Raw genomic sequence first — 20912 nt, 5'->3', positions numbered from 1 at the left:
TCCACAGTTTGGCGACTGTGGACTTTGCTGCTATAAACATTGGGGTACAGATGGCCCTTCTTTTCACTACATCTGTATCTTTGGGGTAAATACCCAGTAGTGCAATTGCAGGGTCATAGGGAAGCTCTATTTTTAATTTCTTGAGGAATCTCCACACTGTTCTCCAAAGTGGCTGCACCAACTTGCATTCCCACCAACAGTGTAAGAGGGTTCCCCTTTCTCCACATCCTCTCCAACACACGTTGTTTCCTGTCTTGCTAATTTTGGCCATTCTAACTGGTGTAAGGTGGTATCTCAATGTGGCTTTAATTTGAATCTCCCTAATGGCTAGTGATGATGAACATTTTTTCATGTGTCTGACAGCCATTTGTATGTCTTCATTGGAGAAGTGTCTGTTCATATCTTCTGCCCATTTTTTGATATGATTATCAGTTTTGTGTGTGTTGAGTTTGAAAAGTTCTTTATAGATCCTGGATTATCAACCTTTTGTCTGTACTGTCATTTGCAAATATCTTCTCTCATTCCGTGGGTTGCCTCTTTGTTTTGTTGACTGTTTCCTTTGCTGTGCAGAAGCTTTTGATCTTGATGAAGTCCCAAAAGTTCATTTTTGCTTTTGTTTCCTTTGCCTTTGGAGACATATCTTGAAATATGTAGAAGAATGAAACTCGACCATTCTCTTACACCATACACAAAGATAAACTCAAAATGGATAAAAGACCTCAACGTGAGACAGGAATCCAACAGAATCCTAGAGGAGAACTTAGGCAGTAACCTCTTCGATATCAGCCACAGCAACTTCTTTCAAGATATGTCTCCAAAGGCAAAGGAAACAAAAGCGGAAATGAACTTTTGGGACTTCATCAAGATCAAAAGATTCTGTTTACTCTTAACTATTTTTTCTTCTGCCTCTTAGATTGGATGATTGCAATTGACCTATCTTTATATTCACTAATTATATTTTTATATTTATCTTTATATTCACTAATTCTTTAACTTTTATTCACTAATTCTAATCACTTTAATTTTTTTTAAGATTTTATTTATTTATTTGACAGATAGAGATCACAAGTAGGCAGAGAGGCAGGCAGAGAGAGAGGAGGAAGCAGGCTCCCTGCCGAGCAGAGAGCCTGATGTGGGGCTTGATCCCAGGACCCTGGGATCATGACCCGAGCCGAGCCGAAGGCAGAGGCCTTAACCCACTGAGCCACCCAGGCGCCCCTCTAATCACTTTATATTTACTAATTCTTCTGTGTGCTCAAACATGCTGCTGGGTCTCCATAGTGATTTTTCATTTCAGTTACTGTATTTTTAAGACCCAAGATTTCTATTTGCTTCCTTTTTATAATTTCTGTATTTTTATTGATGTTTTTCTCTATTTGGTGGTACTCTGTTCTCCTTGTTTCATTTAGTTCTCTGTCCATAGTTTCTTTTATTTCCCTTTAGCTCAAGACAGTTGATTTAAAGTCTTTGTCTACTAAATATAATGTTTGGGCTTCCTCGGGGATAGTTTCTGTTAATTTTTTCCTTGTAAATACCATACCTTCTTGTTTCCTTACATGTATAGGAATTTTTTGTTGAAAACTGGACATTTTTAGTATTATAATACAGTATTTCTAAAAATCAGATTTCTGCCCCTCCCCAGGTATGATGCTGTTGTTTCTTTTGAGTTGTACTTGCGTGTTTCATTGGTGACTTTTCTAGACTATTTTTGTAAAGACTTCATTCTCTGTCTTTTGTGATTATTTAAGTCTCTGTTCCATTAACTTAATGATTTGGCAGAGCTGTCCTTAAACATGTAGAGCCAGACAAAGCAAAACAGAGCAAAAAACACCCTCCCAGTCTATGCGAATTGTTTCTGAGTTGGGGTACTCCTTCAGTGCTTGTCCAGGTGTTTACAGTTCTTTCTTTCTTTCTTTTTTTTTTTTTTTTTAAGATTTTATTTATTTATTTGACAGAGATCACAAGCAGGCAGAGAGAGAGGAGAAAGCAGGCTCCCTGCGGAGCAGAGAGCCCGATGTGGGGCTTGATCCCAGGACCCTGGGATCATGACCTGAGCCGAAGGCAAAGGCTTTAATCTGCTGAGCCACCCAGGCGCCCCTACAGTTCTTTCTTAGACTCAATTTTCTACTTACACAGAGCCTAAAGATCAGTCAGAGGTGAAAGCTTACAGTCTTCTCAGGTGTTTGCTGAATCTGTGTCTAGCCCTGGACGTGTGTGCGCCATTCTGGATTTCTCAGTATACATGGGAGCTTTTCAAAGCTCTTATTCCCCATGTACCTCCTTTCCCAGCCTCTTCTAGGATTTTCAGTGTGCCTCCTGCTTGCCCCAACTGTTGTCCCTTACCCCCAGAAAGCTGAAGTAGCATATGCCTTTGAATATTTTTTATAAACACCATTTGAAAGACAACTCAAACCCTGAGTGTGTTTTGAGGTGCATGAAACAAAGGCAAGCCCTTGAACCAATTCTTCAAGAAGCCACTAAATAAGTCAAAACGCACAACCATAATGCTTTGAGAAAAAAGGTCTATATTGCTTCCTCTAACAGCAAAAAGTTGTACCAGAACATGAGTTACTGACCCCTCGACCACCACTAAACCATAAAATGGGGAATAGTTTTGGCAAACTGAGCTAAGGCCTTGAAAACAAAGAATCTTATTATGAATTGGAGTAACATAATATATACCTGCAAAGTTCTTTGAGCTATTGGTATGCCTAAGTGGGAAGTAATTTTACTTTCCTAAATAAGTAACAATAGAAGATTGGTACCGAACATGTAACATTCTAATCTCGGTAGAAACTATCTGCTTATGCACTTAACAATTGAAAAGTAGAACTTTTACTATATTAGAATATTTGCAAGGAAGCTAAATTCTATCACTCCAAAATGAAAAATTATAAATTTGTTTTCCCTAGATGCTTCCCTATAAAAATCAGTTCTTTCACTGATAATTTATATGGGAATTTTTTAGGTTAAAAAGACCACTGTGTAACTTTGAACAAGTCACTAAACCTCCCAGACCAAGCACTTTCCTCTATAGTGTTGCTATTCAAAGTTTGGTCTACAAACCAACAGAACTGGCATCACTTGGGAACCTGTTAGAGATGCAGAATATCAGGCCTACTATACCCTGGTATAGGATACTGCTCTACCCCAGACCTACTGACTCAGAATCTTCATTGTAACAAGATCACCTAGGAATGATACACAAAAAGTAAGTCTGAGAGGCACAACTCTATGAATAATGTATGGGGGGAGTAAGTAAATGATCTTAAGGACCCTTATAACTTTCAAAAAATCAGATCTGACAACATTGGAGCCTGTATTATCTTGTGGTGACCATCAGCTACAGCTGAGTAGCAGCTACCCCATTAGATGGGGCATGAACTCTCTTTGGCCTCCTAGTCTTCATCTAGCCTCCTTCATGTATTTATGTTAACTGCTCAGCCCCTGTTCAGCCTCTAATAAAAAACTAGATTCCAAGCAGAATTGAGGTAGTCCCTTTCTAAATAAGGGGTACCTTCAGAGGTAAAAATTCATTAGCTGTATGTGTCTTTAGGTGAAAGAAAAAAAATGTTCATTTACCTTGATGGGAAGTAGTGAGGTCCAGGTAGGAAGTAAGGGTGATGAAAAGAAAATCGTGGTGGTGTCCCAAACAACGTGGCTGGATGGCCAAGGGGAGGAGCTTGGTAGACATGTGAGTGTGGAATAGGAGGAGCCTGGGGGATTGGAGCACTTCTGGGACAAGTGGAAACGCTGGGATACTCCTTGGGAGGTTGGATGGTTGAGGTCGCAAATCTGGCATGGGCAGTACTTGCACTAGTTGGAATCCTGTTGGTGTTCTCCAGAGAGACGGGAGTAGGTCTCTTCACAGAGCGACTGGCTCCGGAGTGCAGCCGATGAGTGTCTGTTTGGGAGGGCCCAGCAAAGTGCTGGGGTGGGAGTGCTGGTCGGAGAGGCAGACTTGGAGCCTGGACGCCCACCTGGGCAGTACTGGAGACGCTGGGCTGGAAAAGTGAGATGGGGCTTGGGCGCTGGACTGCAGGTGTGGGCAGTTGGATGGCAGGTGGGGCATCACCTTCAGAAATAAAAACAGCATAGGTCTGACATTGAGTTGCTCCATGTTTTTCTTTATCCAGAATTTAATAAACTGTACAACCAAAAGTCCTCACTAACCACCTCACCTAATAACATTACCACATCACACCACTCTATTTCCTTTACAGAATTTGAAGAAATTGAAATAATTCTGTTTACCTATTTTACATTTTTTCGTCTCTCTTTCCCATCTAGATTCTAAGTGACATGAGAGGAGAGACCAGTTTTGTTTTGCTCCCTGCTGTATATCCAGGGCTCAAAAGTCTGTATGGCCTTCAACAAATATTTCTGAATGGATAAATAAATGACTAAAGTTGAGTGATTGAGTGAAAGATGAAAACATACAAATGCTAATGTGTATATATAAATGTTTATTTAAAAAAATAATATGAAACTACTGACAGTGGTTACTTTTAAAGAACAATCATCTGGGAGAAGGGACAGGACAATGGGGCAGCTAGACTTTTATTATATATCTATTGATACTGTTTGAATTTTCTATTGTGTAAATATATTAACCTTACTTTGAATATTGAGATTTCAGGGTAGTATGTGGGTCATTTTTCTACTATTTCTTATACTTCCCTATATTAAATTGACATTAGAATGACATTTAATTTTTTAATTGAAAAAATAAATAATCAGTAAAATTATTTTGCTTTATTGCATTCAATGTCAATGCGATTACAAAAGGAAATTCCCAGGTGAGAAGAGGACTTGCCACAGGTCAGCAATTTGTGACAGATATGAAAACAGTATTATTGCAGCAAGGCATAACAAATATGGCAGAATTTTATAGGTAGGTGAAACAGTCATGTTCTTGAACAAGAGAGGACTACTAATTGAGTTACCAAGTTATTCAAATAACACATTTAGCCTAAACTTAATTAAACTTTTCCAAAGAAATATAGAGAGAAGCCACAGCAATAGAGTCATGATCTGGTTTATTCCAGTGCAGTTAGATCTCCAGTGCAGTCCAAGAACAGACTCTATGATTAGAAATATGTCTCTGCAAGAGGCTGAAAGAAATGTAGATCTTTTCTTAGCGTTGCCCAGGGAAGGCCTTTCCTTCCTTCTTTCTCTCCAGAAAAGGAATATAATGCTCCTCTTAAACCTACAAGTAGGTAATTAAGGGATCTATCTATCTGTTTCAAAGATGGCCCCTGACCCAGTCAAGCACAGACAACACAGGGTCAGGGTGTGAGTGAAGCTGTCCTGATTCATAGTTGTTAAGGTTACATGCCCCCCACCGACCCCCGTGAGGCACAGGCCTTAGACCTTTCCTGATTGATCAAGCATAAAATAATTTCCCTCTTCCATGTTCCCTTAGAACATGTAAGTCTATAAGTTATCACAAAATATTATAAAATCTCTGTTACTTGCTTCTCTGCCACTCCTACCCACAATCACAAAACTGGAAGCTTGAGAGCAGGAGCACTTTCATTCATACCTGCATCCCAGTTTTTGGCATGGAACTTGGCTAATAATAGTTAAGAAAGCTGTGACTAGATGGGGGGAAAAGAAACCCTAACAAATAAATCTATACCTGACAGCACTTCTACCACTGATCTGATATAAGGAGAACTCCCTTATCCAACAACAATGAAGCCAGAATGACTTGTAATTGAATTATCACTGTACTCAAGACATCTGCTCCTAAAAGCTAGACCTCTGACCCAGGTTTCTCCTCCCTATAGCTAGTACAAAAAGCTCTTAGTCCTCAGTAAAGAATGTATGATCTTCCTAGGCAAAGTAAAGTTATATAGACGAACTGGTATTATTTTAGTTACTGAAGAAAGAAGGAACTCATTTTTTAGCTGAAATGAAATGTTCTTTTTTACCAAAGATATTTCTATAAAAAAGCAGTACGAGGCATGAGATGATAAATCATGCATCCTTTAACTCAATATTCACCAAGTAACTAACATATGTCAGGCACTGTTTTGGTCTGAGGTTAAAAATAAAATAGATGCATAGAGAGTTATATAGAAGTATAAGGAAGATGTCCTAAATGTTGAAATTCTGGTTGCTAAGCAGGAAGTTAACGTCTGCAACACCCAGTCATCTCCATAAACTGTCAGTGAAGAGAGAAGACTTGTGGGAAGGCAGAGCTCTAATGTATCAAACTTTAGATAAGGGATTGAAAAGACTAGCCAGTCATCCATTTTCTCTTCTTCTAGCACATAGTTAAATTACCTTTCCCAGCCTCCCTTGCAGTCAGAGGAGTTGCCATGTGGCCAAGAGCTACCTAATGGAAGGCAGAAGAGATGTGCACCACTTCTGAGCCTGGTCCCTGAAAACCTTTCAGGCATTATCTTCCATGCTCTTTCCTGTTCTGTAGATTCATGCACACTAGTCCAGTGGCCTTGGATGCCACATATTAAAGATGGCAGTGCCACAGCGTAGAAGTAGTTTGTGCCCAGGAGTCACTCCTTCAAAGACAGCCATACACTGACTAGAAATACCTATTTTAGACTTTAAATGGATAAAAATAAACCATAATTCTGTTTAAACCATTATGTTTAGGTGCTTATAAAGCAGCTAACATTATCTAATCATTACATGAGATAAAGAGCAGAATTCTAGATCTATGATATAATACAATAGGAACAAAAGAAGTTATTAATTTTCAATACTCCCCCACCATCTCTCTGAAGGGGAAAGAATCCACTGTACTGACTGGACAGAGGATGCACTGAGGCTGTTGTTGTGTGACTGGGATAAATAGTGAAGGAATGAAGAATGGCAGAAACTGAGAACAGACCAAATTTCTCTACAAGAAAAAGTTATATGGAGGTAGTATGGAGAGAAGGACCAGCATGTGGCTGAACAATGAGAAAAAGAGGCAGAGAGAGAAGGAGAGGGGAGAGAAATAGAGTAACAGGCAGAGACACAGAGACAGAGATGGGAAATGGAGAATTGGGATAAACATGGAACTGATTTAAAAAAAAAAAAAAGTGGGACTTTGTAAAGAGACAATGGTAATGAGGAGACCCAAGATGACTTACAGTATGTTGAACCATGTGTTTCTTCCTTCCCTGCCCCCCTCAAGAAAACCTACAATAAAGAACTACATCACTTTTCAAGGAATTTTTGAGCCAGATTTGTGTTTCTCATGGACATGATACTTTGCTGGAATGGATCTTAAGGCAAAGAGAAGACCAGATTTTTTTGGATTATAACAGTATCAGAATAATGGAGGTTTTTTGGTTTGTTTCAGTTAAATAAGAAGAGGTGGGTAAACTGAGAAGGCACCATATATCTACTACCAAACAACTGAAATAGTAGTAAATTTTTTAAATAAAAAATTTAGAGAAAATGCATAAATTCAGAAGAGTGAAAGATGTCAACTGACAATATAATAAGGCAAGTCAATTTTGGGCTTTAGAAATAAAATGTAGAGAACAAAATAATTCACCAGAAAATTCATATATGTATAAAGTGACATTTAAAAGCCAGCCTAAAATAAATACAGCCTTCCACCAGAGTTCTAGAAGACTTTAAAATAAACAAATTTGATATTTAATATAAAATGAGAATGCCGGCATAACCTGCATCAAAGACATTTGATAAAAGAAAGATATCTAAAAAGAATTCTGGATTATCATGCTGTAATCATTTTCGGAAATGAGAAATAGAAGAGCTTGGGATATGGCATTAAATCAGAAAGACAGGGTGCCTGGGTGGCTCAGTTGGTTGAGCGACTGCCTTCGGCTCAGGTCATGATCCCAGACTTCCAGGATCGAGTCCCACATCGGGCTCCCAGCTCCTTGGGAAGTCTGCTTCTCCCTCTGACCTTCTCCTCTCTCATGCTTTCTCTCACTCATTCTCTCTCAAATAAATAAATAAAATCTTTTAAAAAAAAGAAATCTGAAAGACACAGTGGACACAATGCATTGGTCATAGAAATAATAACAGATAAGGTGCTATAGATGCCATCAAAGAAATAGTGAAATTACTTGTATTGTTATCTCTTCTTTCTACAACTACCCTATAAGCTCTTCAATAGGAGACTATCAAGATACCTTTGTATTCTATCTCAAACACAGAGTTTGACCTATATTTAGTACTTAATAAAAATTATGTAATGGGGGATAGGTAGGCAGGCATGCAAATATTACAGTGGAATATACTACAGACTGAGAAACATCTGAGATGGAAATATTTACCAAAACAAGGGAGAATACCAAATTACATTGCTAGATTTCAAATAGATTGACTTAATGAGATAAAAATATACTAAGATGCATGCATCTTACGTATTATAGTACATAACACATAGTTGCTTATTAGAACAAATAGGTTTAGTAGAATACACAGTAAAATGAGATAACCTTGATTGAGAACCAAATAATGGATAAAGACTAATATAAAGTGCATGAATTCTGTATATGAAATATACAGGCTGTAGTGATCACAACATACTTATATTAAGATCCTAACAACAAGAAAAGACAAAAAAGTCCATCCTGGGGATATTAGATTTTTGGAAATACAGGTGTCAGTTAGGGGGAAATAAAGCAAACTAAATTTAAGAGTTCATTAAAAAATGAAGGCTATTTTATATGATAATGCTAAAAACCCAGAAGGAAAAATTGTGCCTCAAATAAATCAGAAAGTTGTTAATGGTTAACTGAGCAAATCAGAGAACCCATCAAAAAGGAAAGACATCTTTTAAAGATGAAAAGCTTGTCCAAATGTGTAAAATAAGAAGTCCAAGTGTGTAAGTGCAAATAAAAATTAGGCAGTCCAAAGGAAAATTGAAGGAGTCACATCTGAGGGACCTCAAAGTCAATGCTAAGTGACTAAGTGACTCTATCACAGAAAGAAGAAACCCAGTGGAATCAATGGAATAGTCATTACAGTATAAAAGGCAACTGAAAGAACAGAGAGGAGAACAGAAAGACTCAATAAACCCCTTCTGACACAAAAGACTGTAAGATGTCTGAACCCCAATTCATTTTCATAGCAGATATGTTAAGAATATATACACTACTGTGGTATAATGGCAAGTTCACAGAGTGTTCTAATTCAGATTGACAAAGTTGATAGAAGTGCTCTTAGGTGAATGCCACCTAAGATCTGTAGAGAAACTCCAAGTCAGAACTGAGAAAATATTAGCTGAAGTAAACACAAATGGTCTCATAAGGCATTTAACTGTGGATAGAAGCAGATAAAAGAGAGGTCTTAGAAAAAGGAATAAAGAGAAAACATAGATTATGTTCATAGATTATAGAATCTATAGATTATAGATTAGAACCTATAATTCATAGACTATGAAAGTAGAAATCATAAATAACATAGCAGACAAAACAAAGTAAATTAAGAAAAGAATAATTAAGCCTAGGTTGAAATACAGAATTAAAGGAGATACTGCCAAATAGTGAAGTATGGAAGTGCTTGACTATGCTGGAAGAGAATAGGGCAATAGAATGAGCTTTCTGCATCTTTCTCTTGAGACTAGACATCTTGACTCCGGCTTTGTTGCCGTCAATTGCTATAATGATACATAGAGGAAAAAAAACATTAAAAATGTGTAATAGTCTAAGAAGTCTATTTTTAAGATATCTAAACCTCTCAGCACATAGGGGTGGCTTTATTACCAAAAGGATCTGAGCAGGTGGAAACTGGAAAGAGCAGTAGTTTTAGTCCAAGTAATAATAAGTAGTGAATGTATAAAGCTCTGCCTAAGAGGTAGTTAAAATAGATTCTGGAAGAACAAACCCATGATGGGACAGCCCTACAACAAGTTCCTAAGATACTAGTTTTTCAACTTTAGGTTATTAAAAGGAACGAACAGGAATGTTATAAAGAAGTGATAATAGAAGAGAAATTTAGGTAAAGACAATATAGAGAACCAAATATTTGGTAGAAAATAGATTATTCTACTGCTTGTCTAGAGCAGCAAGAGAATGGTCTTAACAGATCAGTCATCATTGCTAAATTCCAGAACAGGATGCTCTGTACCCCATTAGCAAGGCATTCTTTTATGCTAATAGTAAAAAGATACTCCTATTTCCTATTGAATTACCTCATCATTTCCTGCATTATCTGCCTAATCTATGGGCTTATCCAATTTAGTTAAATAGTCTGAGGTTTTACACACAGAACATTTGCTACTCTGGCAAACTCAAATGCTTTCATATCTACTGAAATTTTTCTTTCTCCAATTTCATGTTTTTACTTTCCTCTTGATTTTTTTCCCTTAATACTATTGTTCTAAAAATTCTTAAGTTAACAGAAACAAAATTTCAACTTAAGGTAAAATTTTCACACAACTATTAACAATTCATAATCTACTGGGGCGCCTGGGTGGCTCGGTGGTTTGAAGCCTCTGCCTTCGGCTCGGGTCATGATCGCAGGTCCTGGGATCGAGCCCCGCATCGGGCTCTCTGCTCAACGGGGAGCCTGCTTCCCTTCCCCTCTCTCTGCCTGCCTCTCTGCCTACTTGTGATCTCTGTCAAATAAATAAATAAAATCTTTAAAAAATTCATAATCTACAATAAACTCACCAACTGGATGAGTGATGGTGTTCTGTAGGCTGGGAATTACCACAGAGTAGGTAGGTGAGCGATAAGGATATATTGTTGTAGGATTTGTAGAGATGATATTCTGTGTGGTACCAGAAAATACATTGGAAACACTTAGAGGGAAGCGTTTTCGCTTCCCTGGACGAGGCTGATAAACCCAACCTATAGAAGAAGATAAGCAATTTTTAATTTGAACATAAGGACCCTATTTAGCCTTTAAATAGTTCTTTTCACAAAAAAAATTCTTAAAAAACAAATTATTGTAAAAGTAAAATGTCTTTTCCAACTTTATTATGCAATTTCTGTGCATTTTAATGTCTATATTGTTCCCAACTAGTGGTCAATATTGTAACACATAATTCAAAGGAAGAGTGAGATCAAATGTTTTATATCCAAAGAATCCACAGTAAAATCAACATTAAAGACACTGAGTTTGAATCCTAAAGCTTTTCCTTTACCTATAAAATAATGCCCCTGTAAGATATTCATTTCCTCCTTTTCCCTCACTTTTTATGAGATATAATTGTCTATATCTTACAATGGAATGGTCATTAATGACCAGTCACTATTTTTATACGTAGCTTAGGAAGAGTCACTCTCCTAAACTTGGCAGTCTCAAGTCCACAAACAACACAGTTTCCTTCCAAAGTCAGAAGAGTGGAGTTTAACAGCTTGCAGTCATTGGATAAACAGAATAACTGGTTCTCTGTAACTGTTGCCTCTGACACCCAAAACCTTTCTGCTCATATTTTAGAAAAAAATAATTATTTTCTCATCATGCATGATCATGTTGGCCATACACTTTGCCTTTACCCAAGCTTAATAGAAATGCCCTCGTGGCTGGGGAGTAAATCAGAAATTGTTTCAAACTACATCATGATGAGGATAAATTTGGCAATTAGAAGACATAACTGTATTCTGATAACCATATAACATCAAAATGGAGCATGGTGCCAATCCCTGCATTCTCATTGTCTTTAAGTGTATGATGCGTATTTGTTTCTGTTACTATGATTTTAACTCTTCATTTTCTAGTATATTTGCAAAATTGCAGACTTACATTCTGGAGTTTTACCTTCATTAAATTCATATCTGTATATTTAATCAAAACCACAGTAAAAGGGGCACCTGGGTGGCTCATTGAATTAAAGCCTGCGCCTTCGGCTCAGGTCATGATCCCAGGGTCCTGGGATCGAGCCCCACATCGGGCTCTCTGCTCAGCAGGGAGCCTGCTTCCCCTCCAACCCACCCGCCTGCCTCTCTGCCTACTTGTGATCTTTGTCTGTCAGGTAGATAAATAAAATCTTTAAAAAAAAAAAACACAGCAAAATTATGTCCCCTGGTTTGTTATTAGTTGGCAAATATGAGACCAGATAGTCCTCTACTTGCTTCTATTTAAGAAAATGTATGCTCTGTGTCAATTCCATCATTACTATACTATTAGCCTTTACTCTCTTTATTTTACATATCAGATTAGAAAAAATATGCATTTTTGTCTAATCTTTACCTAAATCAATTTAAAAGAAATTCGAAAGAAGTTTCATTTGATTACCAGGAAATTCCTCTCTGTGCTTTTCTTTAATCTTTTGTGCTTCATCATAATAGGGTTTCTTTTGTTCTTCACTAAGTTTGTTCCACTCTAACCCGAGCTGGACACTGATTTCTGCATTGTTGGCTGCTGGGTTAGCTTTGGCTAGTGCTGGCCGGTGTATCCTTGCCCAAACCATAAATGCATTCATGGGTCGCTTCACATGACCATTTCTGTCCTTACTGAAGGGAGTATCTGGTATTCCTACATGACAAAAATTAAAAGACTGAATTAATGTGCCATACACACAGACGCAAACACAATGTTAAAATGAAGTGCACCTTCATCTGTATTTATTTTTAACTGGAGGAATACAAAGAACTGCCAGTATTCCAGAATGCCTCATAACCCCTGAACTCAGCATTCTAAACTATAGCTTAGAATTACTCTTCTTTTCCTCAAAAAAATAATATTGTTGAAGATATTGTAGGAGTGATAATGTTGAAGACACAGTAAACTGTTGGCTTATTACTTCCTTGGGCTTTGGTAATACCTCTACCAATAGTTAACATTTAGTTTCTTTCCCATTTAAAATCTTCTATTACTGGGGAACAGGAACTAGGACTTATTCATAACTATAATCTTAGCACCAGCTAGGTGCTCCCTAAATGTTTAAAGGAACTCATTTATATGCCCCTGTAGTGTCCGTTAAGTAAAAATATTTGTAATATAATATAATATAATAAATATAATATAATATAAAAAATAATATATTCTATTTCATTATGAAGGTGAAACTCTTGCCAAAGTGGGTGATTGACACTAATCCTATGACCTGGGAGAAAAAATAAAAGAAAAATAATAAAAGAAAAAAAATAAAAGAAAAATAATAAAAGTGACTTTTAGAGAGTCATAGAACCAGTTGAAATTACAATAAAGGAAGGTGGCTAAATTCACATCTCTCACCTAATTCATCAAAAACAACTGTCTATAAACTTCTTATATTGTCTCTCTTTATTTTAGTTACTTATTATACAAAATTTTTTAAGATGCACAAAGGATTAAATAAGTATTATAAAGAAATCTTTCCCTTTCTCTCCTTTAGAAAATGAAGTTTATAAAAGCAAGAGGGTGACATGGAAAGGATCAGTAAGGAAAATAAGAAAACAGCAAATATTAAAGTGAATAAAAATATGAACTGATGGTATGATTTTCCATGACAGTCATTGGCATAAAATTATCTGAATTAAATCTTAAGAATTTCCTAACTATATATTGTAAATAATGAGTAGTGACAAAATACCTATTTGTAGTTGTTACTACTAACTATAGTCATTTTTGAAAACGATTTCTAGCTTATTCTATCTTCATTTTCTGTATTTCTTTACATTCTTAGCTTTTAGAATACTAAAGTATTACATTAATCATGTACTCTTTTCTCTTAGAAAAATGGTTACTATTCATTTTTAAAGAAGACAAATCACCTCCAAATTCAGTATAAACCTTCCTATTTGATTATAAACATTTTTTCATTAAACACTATTTAAAATTTTCTTCTTGGGGTGCCTGGGGGGCTCAGACTATTAAGCATCTGCCTTTGGCTCAGATCAGGATCCCAGGGTCCTGGGATGGAGCCTCAGGTCCTGCTTCCTGCTCAGTGGGAAGTCAGCTCTCCCTCTCCCTTTGCCCCTCCCCTCGTTTGTGCTTTCTCTCTCTCTCACTCACTCACTCTCTCAAATAAAATGTTTTTAAAAAATAAAATTTTCTTCTTGATACACGTAAAAATATTGAACTATTACAATACAATAAAGCGTAGCTTAGAAACTGAGGGCTGAAATAACGGTGTTTATGGTGAGGATATTCTTATTTTGTGTTATAAACATTAGTCACCTCTAAATCTCATCATTCACTGGGCCTTAAAACAGATTTTTAGAAATGTTTGGGAATCTTGGAACATTTTAGTGTATTTTACTGGTATGTGTACAAGTCAATTGGAAGTGATACCTGTGCAGACTTTGCCCTGTAATGAATCAGTTCCATGATTTCATTTTTCTAGTTTAGGCTTCTGAACTGCTGACATGTCAGCTATGGGGCAACATAGACGAAGTTTGAAAACCAGATTCCCCTGCCGCCTAATACCTGCATCTGAGGGAAGCACGGTGAGCGGGACATCTTTGGTTTCAATTTTTACAGAAGGCTCCAGTAAGGATTGCATTTTAATAGGCACTGGTGTCAGGGGGACCTTGGTCAACCGTATCAGCTCTGAAGGCGGAGGTCCCTGAAATTGGATTCGGGCCCCAGGGGGGACCGTGTGGAGAGTCAAAGGGATCCTGAGGTCTTGCTGGTGTGGCCCAAAGGCACTGGATGGCTGGGCTAGGATGACTTCTTTGCTGCCGTGGACCAGGCCATTGGACGCGGGCTCCGTGCCCAGCCTGCAGTCCTCGCGGAGTCTCTCGGGCTCCTCCGTTTTGATGACTCCTTCTCTGATGGTCGCCAGGTTTTTGCCTTCCCCGCCTTTCACCACGTCCCTCATGACCTCCTCCCCCTCCAGCTTGGCCTTCTTCTCGTCCCCTCGGTGGCAGTCGACAGCTGGCCCCGGGCCTTCTACCTTGGCCGCCCTGGAGGCCCTAGGGCCTGCCTCCACAGGCCTTCGCGTCCCCGCCGACGGATCCGAGTCGGGCCCCTGCTCCTGCTTCTCGGCCTTGACGTGCAGCGCCCGGGGCTGCACCGGTTGCAACTCCGGCCGGCAGGGGGCGCCGTCGGACGCGGGCGGAGGCGGTGGCAGCAGCAGCACCTCGGGCCTCAGCTGCAGCAGCCGTGCTTGCGCCGGTGAGGCGACGACGCCTTCGTCCCGGGCCTGAGCCAGCGGTGGCCCCGGCGGCAGCAGCAACACCTGCTCCGGCTTCACCTGCAGCCTACACCGCGCCGCGGGCTGTACACCCGACGCCTGGGCCTCCCCGCACGACGAGGCCACGGTCGCAATGGCGGACGCGCACGGGGTGGGCGGCGATGGGGGGAGCTCCGCGGCTGCAGTCCTAAAGGAGGCGCCTTCGACCGGCAGCTGCGGGGGAGCAGGGCGGAGCGGGCGCGCCGGGGTCGCCCGCGGCAGTTGGCGCGGCTGAGGTTGCGGCTCCGGCCTGGCTCTCTCCATGGGGGGAGGGGGCCGCCCCGGCCTGCTCCCGGCCGGGATTGTGAGCTCAGCCGTTTGTTGGCGACCTTCTCCCTCCCCCTTTCGGTTAAGACCCTTCCAAGGGCCTTGCTACCCAGAACCCTACGCGGTTCAAAAAGCGGCCCTCCGTCTCGGCCTCGCCCAATCACAAGCGTCCCGATACCCCCGGCCCTCCAATCACAGGCGCATTCTGCGGCCCTTCCGGCCCTCGGCTCTCTCCTCGTGCTGGGCCCTCGAATCACCCGCGATGGCCTGGGCTGTGGCACGTGCTGTCCATTTTCCCCCTCTGACTTTGCCTCTCTTCCGGAGTTCTCATCCGGCCGTTGTCCTTAGTTACCCCTCCCCCGCCCGGAGAGCCCGACAATGGTGTTGCCCAGGAGACGGTGCGGTTCCACGCCACTGACCTCCGGAGGATAAAGTCCGGTGAGTCCCCTCCGCGGCGTGGGGTACCTGGCCTTGTATGTGCGATTTGCTCTGCCGAATACACGGAAGGCGCCGGGCATCACCGGGGGCCTTTGGATCCATACCAAGGGGGAAAGGGGTAGGCTTTGCAACTCCCCCTTTTGTACAATAACTATACTATTAAACTTTGAATTAATCATAAGGTTCTTTGGGCCCTACTTGCAGAAACACATGCCAAATCCGTCTCCTTCTATGGCCTTCCACTGCCATTACTCTGTTCCAAGCTTCCATCATCTTTCGCCTGGATACTGCTGTGTGAATAGTCTCCATTTTCACCCTTGTCCCACTATGTTCCAGCTGCCAGAGATCTTTTTTAAAGTGCAAATATAGTTCTGTTCTGTCACACCTCGCGCTCCTAAATATTCCCATGGCTCCCCACTGACCGCATGATAATGGTCTAATATACTTGCAAAGCATATAAAGCCCCAAATGGCTCTGGCTCTGTGGACTCCAGCCACCCTGGCCTCTCATCATTCTACCTTAAGGGGCTTTGAACGCTGTTCCTCTCTTGTGTCTCCTTGCCTCCTGCTGCGCATTTTAAAAATTGCAGTCCAAATGTCACTTTCTCAGAGAATTCTTATTATCTGATTCTGAAAATCAGGTCAGATCTCCTTTATGCACTCATATGTCCATCACTTCTTTTAAAACTTTTCCCACAATTCGTAATTATGTATTCCTTTATGTCATCATTCTACTGACTCCACTACTTGACTATAAACTCCTTGGGGACAGGCAGTGTTTTGAATCCTCAGTGCTGACCCATAGAGCCTGGCTTTAGTAGGCATTCAATAAACACTTGTTAGGTAAATAAGGACTGCCATAGTCTAATAATAACAAAGTAATTACTACCTATTTTAAGAGTTTACTCTTACCCTAGGCGCTGCTCCAAGTCCTTTCCATGATTATGCTTCTCCTTTTCTAGGACTGTGCCTATTTTCATCAAGAAAAAGAAACCTTGGATTAACATTTGCTACATTTCTAAATGATGTCCTGACTAAAAGCTATAGATTTATCTTGAGGCAGATGATTTTTGCAACCAAGACAAGTTATCTTTCAAAGAAGATCTGCCCAGTTCTCTAATGCCCTGTTGTCCAATGTGACAAACAGGAGTTCTTATATCTGGAAGGTAGACAGGGCAGTGGCTCTCCTACTTTATTATCTTGGAACCGTTTACACCCACAAAAATGATTGAAGATTCCAAACAGCTTTTTATTTATCAATATTTGTAGTTTTATCTGTTAATATGGTTTTACTTATAAATACTTGACATATTATAAATAAAAACTAAGGACTTTAAAAATGGTTATCAATTCATTTAAAATATCAATAATAAACCTAGTATATATTAACATAACACAATTTTATGCTAAAACTATGTTTTCCTCAAAATTAGAAGAGTGGCATTTAAATCTAGTGTCTGGCTTAATTTAAAAAAAAAAAAAGAAAAGAAAACAGTTGTATTGTCTTGTCTGCTTCGTGCAGCCTGTTGTGATTTACATGTCATATGGAATGCTTCACTATGCATTCAGGAGGGAAGAAGTGATAAAGGCAAATGTTGTCTTAGAACCTACCAGACTCAGAAAGAATTGATCCCTGAATCACCCCCTGAGAACTGCTGAACTAGGGTTTAAATAGAAGAGCCAACTATGTGACAAAGAATGATAAAAGAGGCAGAGAAATAAATCAAGTCAGTGTTGATTTTGTGCATGAATAGTTCATATTCCAATCTGAGTTAGTAATCTAAAAAGCTGATATGACAGTCCTGTGTAACAGCAATGTAAATAGTATACAGGGAATATATTTTAAGCAGAAAGTAGTCTTTTTTTTTAACAAAAAATAGCTCCTTTGACGTTTGATTTCTATAAGTTTACAATTAAATTTACAATTTGATGAGTTTTAGTGAATTTATAAAGTTGTATAACCATCACTACAATCTCATTTGAGAACATTTCCATCAACTCAAAAAAGGTCAAAAGTGAAACCCAAAAAGCTTTCACTTCCATTTGCAGTAAATTCTGCCCCCACCTCCAACCCAGGTGCTTTCTGTCACTGTAATTTTCTCTTTTCTAGAAATTTCATTTAAACAGAATCATGTGTAAGCTTAACTGTTGGCTTCTTTAACTTAGCATAATTTTTTTGAAGTTCATCCAAGTTGAGTGTATTTGTAATTCATTCTTTTTTTTACTACAGAGTAGTATCCCTTTGTATGGAAATACCAAATTGTACATAGATATTTTGTTGTAAGACGTCTCTCATTGATCTGGTTTATCTATTCACTAGCTGATGGGTATTTGGATTATTCCTAGGTTTTGGCTGCTGTGAATATAATGTCCATTCATACACAAAATTTGTGGCATCTAGGAACAGAATTGCTAGGTTATATGATAAATATATGTATAACATTTTATAAAACTGTCAAAGTGCTTTGTATAATGTATGTACCATTTTACATTTTCCACTCACAATATATGAGGGTCCCAGCTTCCCTGCTTCTTTCTAACATTTGGTATCATAAGTCATTTAAATTCTAGCCATTCCAGTGGGTATGTAGTCTAGGTAGTAGTAAATAATTGTGATTTAAAGTAAAATCATATTTTCACAGGGTGGCTTAGTTGGTTAAGCATCTGCCTTTGGCTCAGGTCTTAATCCCTGGGTGCTGGGATTGAGCCCCATTTCGGGCTCCCTGCCTAGCATGGAGTATGCTTCTCCTTTTGCTTATGCCCCTTCCCCAGCTTATGTTGCTGTCTGCTCTCTCTCTCTCTCTCACATAAATAAATAATTTTAAAAATAAATTAAGTTACATTTTCACAATAAGTAATTGTTACAGTGTTACAATAGGCAACACTGAGTGTTTTTTCATATGTTTAATTGCTATTCATATATATTCATTGCCTAGTGTCTATTAAACTTTTTGCCCATTTTTTTTAGATCAGGTTTTTGGTTTTCTTAATTTTGATTTTTAATGTTTTTTTTTTCCAAAGATTTTATTTACTTGACAGAGAGATACACAGCGAGAGAGAGAACACAAGCAGAGGGAATGAGAGAGGGAGAAGCAGGCTTCCTGCCGAGCAGGGCGCCCCATGCGGGGCTCGATCCCAGGACCCCGGGATCATGACCTGAGCCAAAGGCAGACACTTAACAACTGAGCCACCCAGGCGTCCCAAGGGATTATTTTTATTTTAGGGTTTCTTAACATGTTCTGGATACACAGATACACATTTGCAAATATTTTCTTCCAGTCTGTGGCTTCTTTTCATTCTTTTTATTTTTCATTCTTAATGATGCCTTTTGAAGAGCAGAAGCTTTTAACTTTAATGGAGTCTAATTTATCAATATGCCTGTCATCATATCTAAGAAATCTTTGCCTAACCTAAGGTTAAAAAGGTTTTTCTCTGAAAGTGTTCTATCATACTGTCTTGATTACTACAGCTTTATGGTAAATTTTGAAATTAGGGGGCGCCTGGGTGGCTCAGTGGGTTAAGCCTCTGCCTTCGGCTCAGGTCATGATCCCAGGGTCCTGGGATCAAGCCGCACATCGGGTTCCCTGCCTGGCAGGGAGCCTTCTTCCCCCTCACTCTCTCTGCCTGCCTCTCTGCCTACTTGTGATCTCTGCCTGTCAAATAAATAAATAAATAAATAATCTTTAAAAAAAAAAAAAAGAAATTTTGAAATTAGGTCAAATAAGTCCTCAAACTTAGTTCTTTCTCAAAATCCTATTAGCTGTGTTTGGTCTTTTGGATTTCCATATAAATTTTAGCATTAGCTTACCAATTTTCACCCCCCCCCAAAAAAACTTATTGGTATTTACATAAGAATTGCATTGAATCTGTGGATCAACTTTGAGAAAAGAGATTATCTTAACAATATTGAGTCTCCTGATTCCCAGACTTAAGGCATATCTGCATTTATTTTGGTCTTTAGTTTTTCTTGATAATGTCCTGTAATTTTGGTGTACAGTCTGCACTTCTTTTGTTAAATTTATTTCTGAATATTTTTATACACTTATGAATGTAATTTTTCTTAATTTCATTTCTACTTGGTTGTATATTGATATTATATTCATATTTTCTTGTCTGTTGCACTGGCTGGAAGCTCCAATCCAATGTTGAATAGAAGTGACAAGAGTGGATAGCCTTTTTTTATACTTAATATTGAGGGAAAGCAAAGCATTGTCTTTCATCTTTAAGCATGATGTTAGTTGTAGGTTTTATATAGTTGCATTTCATCAAATTAAAGAAGTTCTATTCTTAGTTTGTTGAGAGCTTTATTATGTCTATTGGATTTTATCAAATGCATTTTCTACATCTATTGAAATGATCATGTGACTTTATCCTTTATTCCAGGGGTCAGCAACATTTTTCAGAAAGGATCATATAGTAAATATTTTTGGTTTTGTGAGCTATATGATCTCTGTTGCAATCAATCAACTCTGCTCTTGTAGGATGAAGGTAATTTTAGACAACATATGAATGAATGGGTGTAATTGTATTCCAATAAAACTTTATTTACAGAAACAAAAGACATACCAAATTTGGTCTGTGGGCCATAGTTTGTTGACTCCTGCTTTATTCTATTAATATATGCACTGAATTAAGTGATATTGAGATGTTAAGTTAATCCGGGTAAACCTTACTTGGTCAAAATATATAATCCTTTTTATACATTACTGGATCCAAATACTATTCTTTTTAGAATTTTAACATGTATATTCATGAAGGGTATTGGTGTGTACTTTTCTTTTGACATATTTGCAGCTTTGATGTCAGGATAAAATGCACTAGAAAGTATTCCCTTCTCTTCGTTTTTTTAAAGGGTTTATATTTAATTGTTATTATTAATTCCTTAAATGTTGATAGAATTTACCAGTAAAGGGGCATGTGGGTGGCTCAGTCAGCTGGGTGTCCAACTCTTGGTTTCAACTGAGGTCATGGTCTCAGGTTCCTGGGATTGGGCCCCACATTAGGCTCAGCACTCAGATGGGAGTCTGCCTGAGGATTTGTCTCCCTCTCCCTCTGCTCCTCTCCCTGTGCACTCCTCTCTCTCTCTCTCTCTCTCTCTCACTCTCTCTTTCTTTCTCAAGTAAATAAATGAATCTTTAAAAAAAAAAAAAGAATTCACCAATAAAGAA

The 20912-nt window shown here is 38.8% G+C and overlaps 1 protein-coding gene across 2 annotated transcripts in view; it reads right to left on the bottom strand.

Moving 5' to 3' along the window:
• SOX30 (SRY-box transcription factor 30) overlaps positions 1-15304 on the bottom strand; it is a gene marked incomplete at both ends in the record, with an annotated part of 32449 nt that extends 17145 nt beyond the window's left edge. The window contains 4 exons of one of the 2 annotated variants that reach the window (XM_080804970.1): positions 3583-4075; positions 10608-10787; positions 12178-12417; positions 14293-15304. In XM_080804970.1, the coding sequence (XP_080661096.1) occupies positions 3583-4075; positions 10608-10787; positions 12178-12417; positions 14293-15304 (1925 nt within the window). The remainder of the gene's footprint in view (positions 1-3582; positions 4076-10607; positions 10788-12177; positions 12418-14292) is intronic. The other variant, XM_080804971.1, reaches the window with a different exon arrangement.
• Between the last annotated feature and the right edge of the window lie 5608 nt (positions 15305-20912).

The sequence above is a fragment of the Martes martes genome, assembly GCF_963455335.1.
Source record: "Martes martes genome assembly, chromosome: 5".
NCBI lineage: Eukaryota > Metazoa > Chordata > Mammalia > Carnivora > Mustelidae > Martes > Martes martes.
The sequence above is the reverse complement of the archived record's forward strand: the minus strand, read 5'-3'. Positions and strand labels throughout refer to the sequence as shown.